The sequence below is a fragment of the Bombina bombina genome, chromosome 1, assembly GCF_027579735.1.
Source record: "Bombina bombina isolate aBomBom1 chromosome 1, aBomBom1.pri, whole genome shotgun sequence".
In the NCBI taxonomy this organism is placed as follows: domain Eukaryota; kingdom Metazoa; phylum Chordata; class Amphibia; order Anura; family Bombinatoridae; genus Bombina; species Bombina bombina.
Genome location: NC_069499.1, coordinates 1031021477 through 1031034601, shown reverse-complemented (window position 1 = coordinate 1031034601; position 13125 = coordinate 1031021477). Strand labels below are relative to the sequence as shown.

At 41.2% G+C, this 13125-nt stretch overlaps 1 protein-coding gene across 1 annotated transcript in view; it reads right to left on the bottom strand.

Annotated features, from left to right (window-relative positions):
• LOC128664454 (protein 4.2) overlaps nt 1-13125 on the bottom strand; it is a 165406-nt gene that overhangs the window by 129950 nt on the left and 22331 nt on the right. Inside the window, exons 2-3 of the mRNA XM_053719290.1 lie at nt 10977-11150; nt 8579-8821 (exon numbers count right to left, since the gene is read on the bottom strand). Coding sequence (XP_053575265.1) covers nt 8579-8821; nt 10977-11150 — 417 coding nt within the window. The remainder of the gene's footprint in view (nt 1-8578; nt 8822-10976; nt 11151-13125) is intronic.

Sequence of the window (13125 nt, the reverse complement as noted above, 5' to 3'; positions counted from 1 at the left end):
ATAGTTTAATTTAAATTTAAAGGTAAGTTTAAATTTATTATAAGATAGTGATGATGTAATTTTAATGTACAGTTAACGGGTTGTTAGGTTTAGGGGTTAATAGGTTAATTTAATTTATGGGGATGTGGGGGGCTGGCAGTTTAGGGGTTAATAGGTTTAGTAAGTGGTAGTGATGTGGGAGGCCAGGGGTTTAGGGGTTAATACATTTATTTAGTTGCAGTGGGCTCCGGGAGCGGAGGGATAGGGGTTAATACCTTTATTAGAGTTGCGGTGGTCTCCGGGAGCGGAGGGATAGGGGTTAATAACTTTATTAGAGTTGCGGTGGGCTCCGGGAGCAGAGGGATAGGGGTTAATACATTTAGTTAGTTGCAGCAGTGTCAGGGAGAGGCGGAATAGGAGTTAATAAGTTTATTAGAGTTGTGGTGGGCTCCAGGAGCAGAGGGATAGGGGTTAATAACTTTATCAGAGTTGCGGTGGGCTCCGGGAGCAGCGGGTTAGGGGTTAATAACTATATTTAGTTGTGGCGGGGTGTGGGAGCGGCGGGATAGGGGTTAAACATTTTAGTATAGTGGTGGTGTTTAGTAGCAGTATATAAATAAAGCTGGGAAAAAGTCGAATAGCAGCGAGATCGATGACTGCTAGTTAACAACAGTCTGCTGCTCATCGCCCCATACTTGGTGCGCGGATTTTTGACAGCTTTTTTAATAAATATGGAGAGCGTATTCAGGTCCGCAGTCGCGATGTTAGGCGTTGTCAGGCGAGCGTATTGTTGCCGTTGAATGCAAGAAAGTTGACGGCTTGATAAGTAGGCCTCGACATGTTTATTACCTTGACAGGTATGAAGTAAAAGCTGGACCAAAAGTCACAGTTTTAACAGGTTTGTCACGTTTTTTTTTAAACACCTTGTTCTGTTGTCCCCATTACATTTTTAAGGGATGCCCAACGTCTTGTGTTTTTTTTTTTACTAATATTGCTTTATTATAAAAAAAATAATAATGATTTTCCTTTAAACCAGTGCTTGCACTACAATGCTCATGTGAACAGGCTGATAATTGTTGTCACAATACCTGTGCTATGCATTTTATATTGCAGTTAGCTTAGCAGCCAAGGTTACTAAAGTTTCATTGGTAATCTCTTTCCTGCGACTGATTCCTTTTAAATATATTGCCACATCGTGGATGCTTCCATCATCGGCGCCTGAATCTCTGACAGACACTTAAGTCAAGAGACTGCCACTGGTAACTAATGAGTACTGCAATCTTATCAAGAGGAGGATGTTTCTATAGTTTGCACCATGCATAATAATAATCCTCAGCCTTTTTAGTTTCTCATTAAAAAATGTTTAACTACTAAGTGTTGAAAGTTGTAAATGAAGTGTCCCCTTCCCCCCCCAAATCTGTTCACCCTAGTTTAAATAACATGCCAGTATCAGTTGTGCATTTCCTACTGATGTTCACTGGCGTATATGTATCTTCTACTAATGCTCAAAAAACATTCCGCTAGATTTAGAGTTTTGTCGGTAAAAACCCGCGTAGCTAACGCTGCTTTTTTTGCCAAAACATCCTTCCAACAACGCTGGTATTTAGAGTTGTCTGAGGGGCTGCGTTAGTCTTAAAAAAGGGTGCATTGAGCCTAACTTAGCTCCACTTCAACCCTCAATACCAGCCTTGCTTACTGTAGCGGTAAGCTGGGAAAATGTGCTCGTGCACGATATCCCCATAGGAAACAATGGGGCTGAGCTGGCTGAAAAAAAAACTAACACCTGCAAAAAAGCAGTGTTCAGCTCCTAACGCAGCCCTATTGTTTCCTATGTGGAAACACTTTCTAAGTCTACACCTAACACCCTAACATGAACCCCGAGTCTAAACACCCCTAACCTTATTAACCCCTAATCTGCCGCCCCCGCTATCGCTGACCCCTGCATATTATTATTGTGATGATAGCAGGATGTGATGTCACTAGCTGGGGGGCGGGGCTTAGGTCCGGTGTCTGTGTCGCAGTTAGTTTAGTACAATCAACCTGTCTGGATGTGTATTGCTATGCTCTGTAATAAAATAGAGTTGTACCATCATTGCTGTGTCCTGCATATGTCCTGCATCTCATGACATGGTGTCAGAAGTTCTGGACTACGCTTCTGTTTCTGATGATGACGATGTCAAAGTTTACCCCACCTGAGCCTTTTGACTTTTCTCAGCCTGCAGCTTGGCCCACATGGCGTCAGCGGTTTCAGCGCTTCAGGATTGCTTCCAAACTGAACAAGGAGAGTGGTGAAGTACAAGTTAATTCTCTTTTATACTCTATGGGGAAAGATGTAGAGCCAGTGTTCAATGCTTTTACTTTCCAAGAAGGGGAAGAAGTTAACTTTGATATAGTTATGGATAAACTCAGTGCCCACTTTGTGCCCAAAAGAAATGTGATTCATGAGAGAGCTTGTTTTCACAAACGTAATCAGCGTGTGGGAGAATCTGTGGAGTCATTTGTGCGCAGCCTGTATGAATTAGCTGAATTCTGTGAGTTTGGTGTTGCTAAAGAAGAGCAAATCAGAGACAGAATAGTTATTGGAATTGCAGATGCTGAAGTCTCCCTGAAGCTGCAGTTAGAGCCTGATTTAACATTAGACGGGGCTATTAGGATGGCCCGCCAGAGTGAACTGGTGAAAAAGCAAAGTGCTGATCTGAGGTCTGAGAGTATTGTGGATGAAGTGCAACAGTCTAGGAAAATTACTAGTGAAAGGCACAGTGTGAGCGGTAGATCTAAAGTACTGGAAAGGCCTAGAAGTGGATGGGCGCAACATGGCCGATGCACACGGTGCTACCGGGCTCATGATCAGAGTGCTATATGCCCGGCCAGAGATAAAAGATGCAGAAAATGTAACAGAATAGGCCATTTTGAAGTGGTGTGTAAAACTGAATACATTAAGGAGATGCAGGTGGACAGTGACCAGGAGGGTCAGGAAGTGTCTTTTGTGGGGTCTGTTGTGGAACGGACAAGCTCAGAGGAAGATTGGAAAGTTACCTTTACTGTAATGGGAGCCAATGTTGATTTTAAGATTGACACAGGAGCTGATATCACTGTAATGTCTTTTGCTGAATTTATGAAACTGCCTCGACAGCCCCAGCTGGCGAAGGTTACTACAAATGTTCATAGTCCTGGTGGCCGCATTGATTGTGTGGGGAAATTTCTGGCCAGCTGTGAGTACAAACAAAGGAAGTTCACCATGTGGGTGCATGTGATCCGAGGTCAGTGTGTTAACAGTTTATTGAGCAGAAAAGCAGCCTGTGACTTGGGCCTCGTGGCCAGAGTGAATGAGATCTCTGAAGATATGTTTGGCGAGTTGGGCCTACTGAGCTGCAAACCTGTCCGTATAGCACTTAAAAGTGACGCAGTCCCGTACAGTATTTCTACTCCTCGTAGAATTCCGTTCCCGCTCATGCCTCAAGTGGAGAAAGAGCTCATGCGCATGAAGTCTATGGGGGTTATTGAAGAGGTTGTTGAAGCAACTGATTGGTGTGCCCCCATTGTTCCAGTTGCAAAGAAAAACGGAAAGGTGCGCATCTGTGTGGACCTGAAAAGGTTGAATGAGGCAGTAAAGAGGGAGAGATTTGTGCTGCCGACACTGGAAGATATAGCCCCGAAGTTGGCTGGGGCGAAGTTCTTTTCCACATTAGACGCTTCTAGCGGCTTTTGGCAGATCCCCCTGGATCCAAAGTGCCGCAAACTGACTACCTTTATCACTCCGGTAGGTCGGTTCTGTTTCTGCAGACTTCCCTTTGGGATATCCTCCGCTCCTGAGATCTTTCAGAGGGAAATGAGTTCTCTCCTGAGTGGCCACGTGGGCACAGCAGTCGTCATGGACGACATTCTAGTGTATGGGTCTACAGTGGAGGAGCATGATCAGCGTTTGAGTTGTGTGCTGCAGGCTATCAAAGAGTCTGGGCTGAAGCTGAATAAAGAAAAATGTCATTTTAGGAAAACTGAATTATGCTACTTTGGGCATATCATCAACGGGGATGGCATCAAGCCGGACCCCGAGAAAATTCGGGCTATCGAACAGATGAAAAGCCCTTCTGATGTACATGAGCTGAGACAGATATTGGGCCTTGTAAATTACGTGGGCAAGTTTCTTCCAGATTTATCTACAGTTTTGCACCCTATCACAGAGTTGCTTAAGAAAGATGTTGCCTGGGTCTGGGGACCCTCACAAGAAAAAGCGTTCCTGCATGCTAAGTCCCTGCTGGGGTCTGCCCCAGTGCTGGGGTTCTACGACCCTTCAAAAAAGACTGTGGTTAGTGCTGATGCAAGCAGTTATGGGTTGGGGGCTGCACTCCTGCAACTGAATGACAACAAACTACAGCCCATCGCCTACTGTTCCCGCACACTGACGGCTGCGGAGTCAAAATACGCTCAAATTGAGAAAGAGTGCCTGGCTGCAGTTTGGGCCTGTGAGCGCTTTCAGCGTTATCTAGTGGGTTTGGAGAAATTTAGTCTGGAAACTGACCACAAACCGCTAGTCCCTCTTATCAATTCTTATGACATCGACAAAACACCCTTGAGATGCCAGAGACTTTTAATGAGACTACTCAGGTTCAATGTTCAGGCAGTGCATGTGCCGGGGAAGCAGCTGGTTGTGGCAGATACACTGTCCAGGCTCCCGCTGGCTGCTGCTGAAGAATCCTCCACAGAGTCGGATGTAAAAGTGTATGTTGATTCAGTTCTGGCCTCTAAGTCCATTTCTTCAAGGAAACTGGAAGAGATAAAGAGAGAGACATATTTGGACACAGATCTGCAAGAAGTTATAAAGTACATAAGAGATGGCTGGCCCGAGAGCCGGGCAGCCTGGATGTCTTTAAATGCTTACCAGCCAGAGAGGTCGCAGCTCACGGAGCTGGAGGGGTTGGTGCTGTTCCAAGACCGTATTGTAATTCCTGTCAGCATGAGGAAGGAGATGTTAAACAGGATTCATGATGGCCACTTAGGCATTACAAAGTGCAGAGAAAGAGCAGCTAAAGCTGTGTGGTGGCCTGGGATCAGCTCCGACATTGCAAATCATGTGTCTAAATGTGCCTTTTGCCGGGAACGCCGGCCTACTCAGAGAAGGGAGCCCTTAATGTCTACTCCGCTGCCTGCGGGGCCGTGGCAGAAAATAGCTGCTGATTTGTGCGAACTGCACGGGAAAAAGTTTCTTGTTGTTATTGACTACTATTCCAGGTATTTGGAAATAGCACCCCTGAATGATATCACAAGTCAGGCCGTTATCATTCGCCTGAAGAGCTTGTTCGCCCGCTGGGGCATTCCAATGGAGCTGGTGAGTGATAATGGCATGCAGTTCGCTTCTACAGAGTTCAGTGCTTTCAGCAGGGAATATGATTTTGTACATTCCACGTCAAGTCCACATTATCCGCAGGCCAACGGAATGGCTGAAAGGGCAGTTCAAACAACAAAATTCATCCTAAAGCAATCTGAACCGTACCTAGCCCTCTTGTCATACAGGGCGACGCCCATTCAAGCCACCGGGTTTAGCCCGGCACAACTGATGCTAGGACGCCAGATTCGCACCACTTTACCCTCAGTGGGTGTCTTCAAGCCGCCTGGCCCTGTTCCTCGGGACGAAGTCCTTAGGAGGGATGAAGAGGCCAAAAAGGGTTATCGTTTCTTCTACGACAGGAGACATTCTGTCAGGCCTTTACAGGAACTGAAAGCGGGCCAAAGTGTCAGAATTAAACTGGATGATGAGAAGAAATGGAAGACGCCTGCTACGGTAGTGGGCCGCTCTCCAGAACCAAGGTCTTACACAGTCCTTACAGAGGGAGGGACGGTTACACGCCGTAACCGAAGACATCTTCAGCCTGTACCTGAGAGTCTGGAACCGGATACCTCAGTACCACCGCCGGTGGGATCTCCTGTTCTAAGAGAGGTGCCTTCCCCTCAGCAAGATCATAGCGGGGATATATCTTTGCCTCCAGCAGACTCTTGTTCACCATCTTCTGTATCAGAGGACAGTTCATGCAAAGTTACATCAAGCGGAAGAGTGGTGAGGCTTCCGGCCCGATACAGGGACTGACTTTAGCTAGAACAGTGACCGGAAGTATGGGCAGAATAATCCCATGGTCACTGTGGACTAGGGTAGTCTACCCCGATGTCCAAGTCAGGATGTAATTTATTTGTTCATGTTTTCTAATCTATCTGTTCTTATAATGTTCTAAAACAAAATGTTGTTGTATACCCTGTTGGTGTACCTTGTTATTTAATATATGCGAATGTATGCTTTGCCTTTGAAAAAGGGGAAGATGTGATGATAGCAGGATGTGATGTCACTAGCTGGGGGGCGGGGCTTAGGTCCGGTGTCTGTGTCGCAGTTAGTTTAGTACAATCAACCTGTCTGGATGTGTATTGCTATGCTCTGTAATAAAATAGAGTTGTACCATCATTGCTGTGTCCTGCATATGTCCTGCATCTCATGACAATTATTAACCCCTAATCTGCCGCTGTGGACACCACCGCAACCTACATTATCCCTATGAACCCCTAATCTGCTGCCCCTAACACCGCCGACCCCTATATAATATTTATTAACCCCTAATCTGCCCCCCCCAACATCGCCGCTACCTAACTACACTTATTAACCCCTAATCTGCTGACCGGACCTCGCCGCCACTATAATAAATGTATTAACTCCTAAACCGCTGCACTCCCGCCTCGCAAACATTAATAAATAGTATTAACCCCTAATCTGCCCTCCCTAACATCGCCGCCACCTATCTACAATTATTAACCCCTAATCTCCCGCCCGCACCGTCGCCGCTACTATAATAAAGTTATTAACCCCTAAACCTAACTCTAACCCTAACATAAATATAATTTATATTAAACAAAATAATATTCCTAAAATTAACTAAATTATTCATATTTAAAACTAAATACTTACCTATAAAATAAACCCTAATATAGCTACAATATAACTAATAATTACATTGTAGCTATTTTAGGATTTATATTTATTTTACAGGCACTTTGTATTTATTTTAACTAGGTACAATAGCTATTAAATGGTTAATAACTATTTAATAGCTACCTAGTTAAAATAAATACAAAATTACATGTAAAATAAATCCTAACCTAAGTTACAATTAAACCTAACACTACACTATCATTAAATTAATTAAATAAATTAACTACAATTACCTAAAATAAAATACAATAAAATAAACTATTCTATAATACAAAAATAAACACTAAATTACAAAAAATAATAAAGAATTACAAGCAGTTTAAACTAATTACACCTAATCTAAGCCCCCTAATAAAATAAAAAAGCCCCCCAAAATAAAAAAATGCCCTACCCTATTCTAAACTACCAAAGTAACCAGCTCTTTTACCAGCCCTTAAAAGGGCTTTTTGCAGGGCATTGCCCCAAAGTAATCAGCTCTTTTGCCTGAAAATAAAAATACAATACCCCCCCACATTACAACCCACCACCCACATACCCCTACTCTAACCCACCAAACCCCCCATAAAAAAACCTTTCACTAACCCCCTGAAGATCTCCCTACCTTGAGTCATCTTCACCCAGCCGAGCCGAATTCTTCATCCAAGCGGAGCAAGAAGATGTCCTCCATCCGGTAGAAATCTTGATCCAAGCGGCAAAGAAGAGGTCCTCCATCTGGGCGAAGTCTTGATCCAAGCTGCAAAGAAGAGGTCTTCCATCCGGGCGATGTCTTCTTCCAAGCAGCATCTTCTATCTTCTTTCTTCCGGATCCATCTTCATCCCGCCAACGTGGAACATCCTCCTTCACCGACAGACTAACGACGAAAAAAAACACTAAATTACAAAAAATAAAAAAGAATTACAAGCAGTTTAAACTAATTACACCTAATCTAAGCCCCCTAATAAAATAAAAAAGATATAACCGCAAGTTAATACATGCAAGTCACAATCTGTGACCGCAAAGACCTTGCTGTATAACATCACTGATGTCCGGTAAAGATTCTACTCCTAGTCACCACTTGTGACCGCAAAGACCCCACCACTAGTCACCTCCGTGACCGCAAAGACCTCATTACAGTCACTACAAGTGACGGCCAAGTCCACACTGAGAGGATTGCATTATAGTCACTGCACGTGACCGCAAAGTTTAACATCCAAGTCACTGAATGTGATCGCAAAGACCAATTACCCTCTGGGAAATGTTGAGAAGTACAATGTTCCTTTAAAAGCTTTTAATACATTTATTTTGTATTCAAATGTTTTGCAATTCAGTGCTTAGTTGCTGATATATACTATGCATAGATAACATTTTATTTAATGTCTCTTTGAGTGCCCCCTATGTCGCTATACACTTAAAAAAGGAACTCTAAGCATGCAGGCAGCAACCAGGATTTTTGCATTCCTGAAGCAAATCATGTCTAACTGTTACAATGGAGCATCAGGATATTTCTGGCTAAATGCATAGTTTAAGAAGCATTAAAACCCCTTGGCTGCTAAAGTGGGCTGAAACACATTGTGATAGTTTCTGACAAACAGGGGGTTAACACTCTTGGTATTGTGTTGTATTCCCTTATATAGTCTGCACCTACCTACCTGAACACCATGGGTTAAAAAGCAACATAAACTTCCCCAGATCTTGTACAAAAGTGTGAAATGTGCTGGTCACTTTGATTGACAGTGTGTAATTTCCAATGAGGGCATTCGCTGGGCAGGTGATGGCCACTGTCCATGAATTAACGTCACTGGATGTTACCCTGGCACTCCAGGATTTCCTGTTCCCAAGACTGGAGATCTGAAATTTGTTCTTTGTACCATTTTGTTTGGAAGGATTTGGGCCTGAAAAAAAAAGTTTGAAAAGTGAGCACAGGGTTCCCCTATATGAAACCTGACTTAAAGAGACAGTCTACTCCAGAATTTCTATGGTTTAAAATGATAGATAATTCCTTTATTACCCATTCTCTAGTTTTGCATAACCAACACTGTTTTATTAATAAAAAAAGCACCTAAAGTTAAATTAAATTAACTATCAAAAGTGGGTGCTCAGAAACATTAATTGTGTCTAAAATGCATACAAATGCATCACCTGAGGAAGTCCCTACACGGGGGAGTATATATCTCTAATATTCAGTTGAATAAACAAATGCCCCTATTAGTTGGGAATATAATAAAAGTTCTGGATACCAACTGTAGTATATATTGTCTAATAACCACAGCGGTCTAGGTCCTCTATATACCAATCTGGATAGGATATCAATACTTTCCAATGTGGTAAAAGGATGGCTGCGCTCTTCAAACACAATCAGTGGAAGATAACTAAAATAAAAGATTCAGAGAAAAGGCGCAGCATGTGTGTACCATTCAAAAGGTAAATGTGTACAGAGTTGCTCATACACAGGGTAATCACATTTATCCTAGCACCCGGAAGTGCTAAAGACGCATGTTAGATACTCTCAGCAATCCAGCTTGCTGACACCAGGCAACCGGAACAGCAGCTTTCAGAGTTCCTCCAATGGCCCGACTAGATGGTAGCAGCTCAAATTCAATGAGGCAGTTCAAATTAAATCACAATTTATTAAAAACAGATAGAAATATAATTGTTAAAACAACCTAAATGTCTAGCGAGGGGTTGATAGCTCACCCTCTCAAGGCTTTGCAATGTGTTTCTTGGTGTATCCAAACACCTGATGAAACGATGTTTGGATATACTGAAAAAATGCAAAGCCTTGAGAGAGTGAGATAGCAACCTCTTGCTAGACATTTTGGTTCATTGTTTTAAATTTTTTTTTTAGATCTGTTTTTAATAAATTGTGTTTTAACTTGAACCGCCTCATTGAATTTGCGCTGCTACCATCTAGTTGGGCCATTGGAGGAACTCTGGAAGCTGCTGTTTAGGTTGTCAGTTTTATCCAGCTGGATTGCTGAGAGTATCCAGCATACTGTACATCTTTAGCACTTTTGGGTGCTAGGATAAATGTGAGTACCCTGTGTATGAGCAACTCTGTGCACATTTACCATTTGAATGATACACACATTCGGCACCTTTTCTCTGTATGTTTTATTTCTGTTTTATTAATATACTTTTTACCTCTGTGATTATCTTGTTTCTATGCCTGTGCAGAATGCCCCCATATCTCAGATCTTTTGACAGACATGCACTTTAGCCAGTCAGTGCTGACTCTTAAATAACTCTACGGTAGTGAGCACAATGTAATCTATATGACACACATGAACTACTTCAATTCTCACTGTTCTTTCTTGCCAGTTAAAAAGTAGCAAGTTTTCACCAAATACTTAAACCACTAATTACTCTGAAAGGAAAACCTAAAAATTGCAGCAATTTTAAGATACAATGCACTGAAAACAGCATCATTTGATTTGCATTAAGCGCAATATTCAAGTTTTAAAGCACACTGGCTTCCCCCTCTGTACTTCGCTCTCCATTGCAAACTTTTACCGAACAGAAAGCTCTCATTATTTTTATGGGAAACTTCTCACCACTAGCAGGGACAGCCCCTGTTTTTTTTATAGAATTCCATGAGGGCTACTACCCCTGCGAGTGTCGGTGTGGAAAACCACATCTAGACTTGCATATTTTATAGAATCTTCCCCTTAGTATATTAATGAATGTTTGATTCTCAGCGTATTAGTAAGTTTTCCTGAATACAGGATTATATGTGTGATATGGTTATTTGAAGCAAAATCATGAGGCATTACGCTCATAATTTGCATATTTGCATATTTTTACCCAGAATGCTCTGCTTAAGTGGAAAACACTGATAGTTCAGGTTTCCTGTGGAAAGGTTTACAGATGGGCTATAAAATGAGTGTGTTTATTTTTCACCCTTAATGAAATTCCAAACAGAGTTCATGCATTAGAAATTGATAAGAAATGTGCACATGTATTAGACAGCATGTAAATTACATGATTTAGTTTGTTCTTAGGCTTTTATGGAGTGAAAGTAAAAGATACACCCTAAGATTTATGACTTACCTGTTGTTGTAATGAGAGATACTTTGCCTAGTTGCAGCTGCTTTTTGAAGCCCAGAACTATGGTGAATTCCTGCCCCCGTCTTAGGAAGAGGCGACTCTCTGTGCTCAGATCACTGGTATGATGATTCTTATTATTATTTGACACTTGAAGGTCACACTTTACCTTCAGCGAATCTTTAGTCGGCAAAAGAAGAACACAGTTATTGAGGATGACATGAATGTTGTTTTGCTAATTGTGCTATGATTTAAATTTCGTTTTATATATCATGCCACTTTGTGCCATACTAGGTCTAGATCATTCAGTTTCAGAACTAAGCCTTCTTCAGTCTGTCATAATTGGTTAATAACTTAACTAATTAGGATTACAGAAGAAAACTGATCCAGGCCTAGACTTTTTAAATTTAATTATGTTAAGCTTTTACTAGGTCTCTTTGTTGAAGGGTGGTCTTTAAAATTATAGGTGTATAACCTTGTGTGGAGAGGAGTAGTTGTACTGGGGATGTCAAATGTAGGAGATTCCCTGGGTGATAGGACTTGTTCTAGAGTGTAGGGTAGGGAGGCAAGGTGTTCTATTATGAGTTTGGATAGAATGCTAGTGATAGAAGGGGCTGTGCGTGAAAGAGGTAGTGAGTCCATGGTAAAGGTTTATAGCAAATAGCTCCCATTTAGGGTTAATGGTGGTTGGGAGGTCCACAAGGTAAGGGTCATTGGTAGCAGATATATTGCAGTTGTGGTAAATTGCAGTGGAGGAGAGGTTGTAGTTAGGGTTAAATATTGCAGGGGTTGCACTTATATAAGGAACACAATTAAGTTTACTGGGAGATCAGGGGTTCTCTCAACATAAGTTACTATATGATATACTGCAGATACCAATGCTTAATGTGGCTAGTATAATGTTTAAATAGTTACATTTAATATACTCACTGTTGAGAGGTTATAGCCAATTTCAGGGAATTTTTCATAATTAGAGATTAAATTTGTCACAGAATGAGTAATGAAATAATAAAGTGGTTGTATTATTAAAAGGCAGATATGTGTCAAATACTATGACACATGGAGACAATTTACAAACAAAGTATGATATTGATCATGTCGTTGAGGATAAATCAAGATGACTCAATGATGCTGTCATGAAATGGATAATATAGTTGTTTTAAATAATTATGTATGTTTGATAGTGAATGTGTTTACAAATACATGATAGTTATTTACATAGTCACATGATCATCGATTACATGATTGGGAGATGCCGATAGCACATAGCGAACAGATATGAGTTAGATCATTTATTTTGTATCATCTCTGTCTTTGAATAGTTTATGATGGACTATAATATGCTTTAACATTTTTAATGTTTTTGTAACATCATGCTAGATGTACAGTATTAGTATGGCTTTGATCAGATACTTGTAACGTGATCGCATTGTATATTCATAATGAGTTATTTATAGTTTATCATGTGATCAAGTGTTGATATGATGTGTTTGGTGAACTAATTGGTATATCATTTATTGGGTATTATGTTGATCATCAAGCAAGGCTGGACAGGAAATAAAAAGCAGCCCTGGAAAAATTTGAAGATCAGCCCTAATTTCCATTAAGTCTGTCTTCAGAATGCATTCTTCCCATTTTTCTCAAGGTGATTAGTGGGATGATCCATCCCTAAATATATTTTGTCAGAATTAAATTATATTAGTTTGTAATAAATAAAATGCCAGATGTTTGTTATTTAGGCACCCTTCAACTCCCTTTCATAGTATAAAAATGATTATCCATTATTCCCACTATGTAATTGAGATATTGATTAAAAATACACAATGACTATAAAAAGTCTACAAACCCTTATGAAATTGCAGTTTTTTAAATGTAAAGACAGAAATAACACCAATGTAAATATCAGACTTTTTCCATAAGTTATGTGATCTTACCACAAATGAAAAATTAAATTTATGCTTACCTGATAAATTTATTTATTTCTTGACACTGTGAGTCCACGGATCATCTATAATTACTATTGAGAATATCACTTCTGCCCTGCAGGAGGAGGCAAAGAGCACAGCAGCAAAGCTGTTAAATATCACCTCCCTTCCCTCCAACCCCAGTCATTCAACCGAAGAAAAAGGAGAGAAAGGAAGTAACAAGGAGCAGA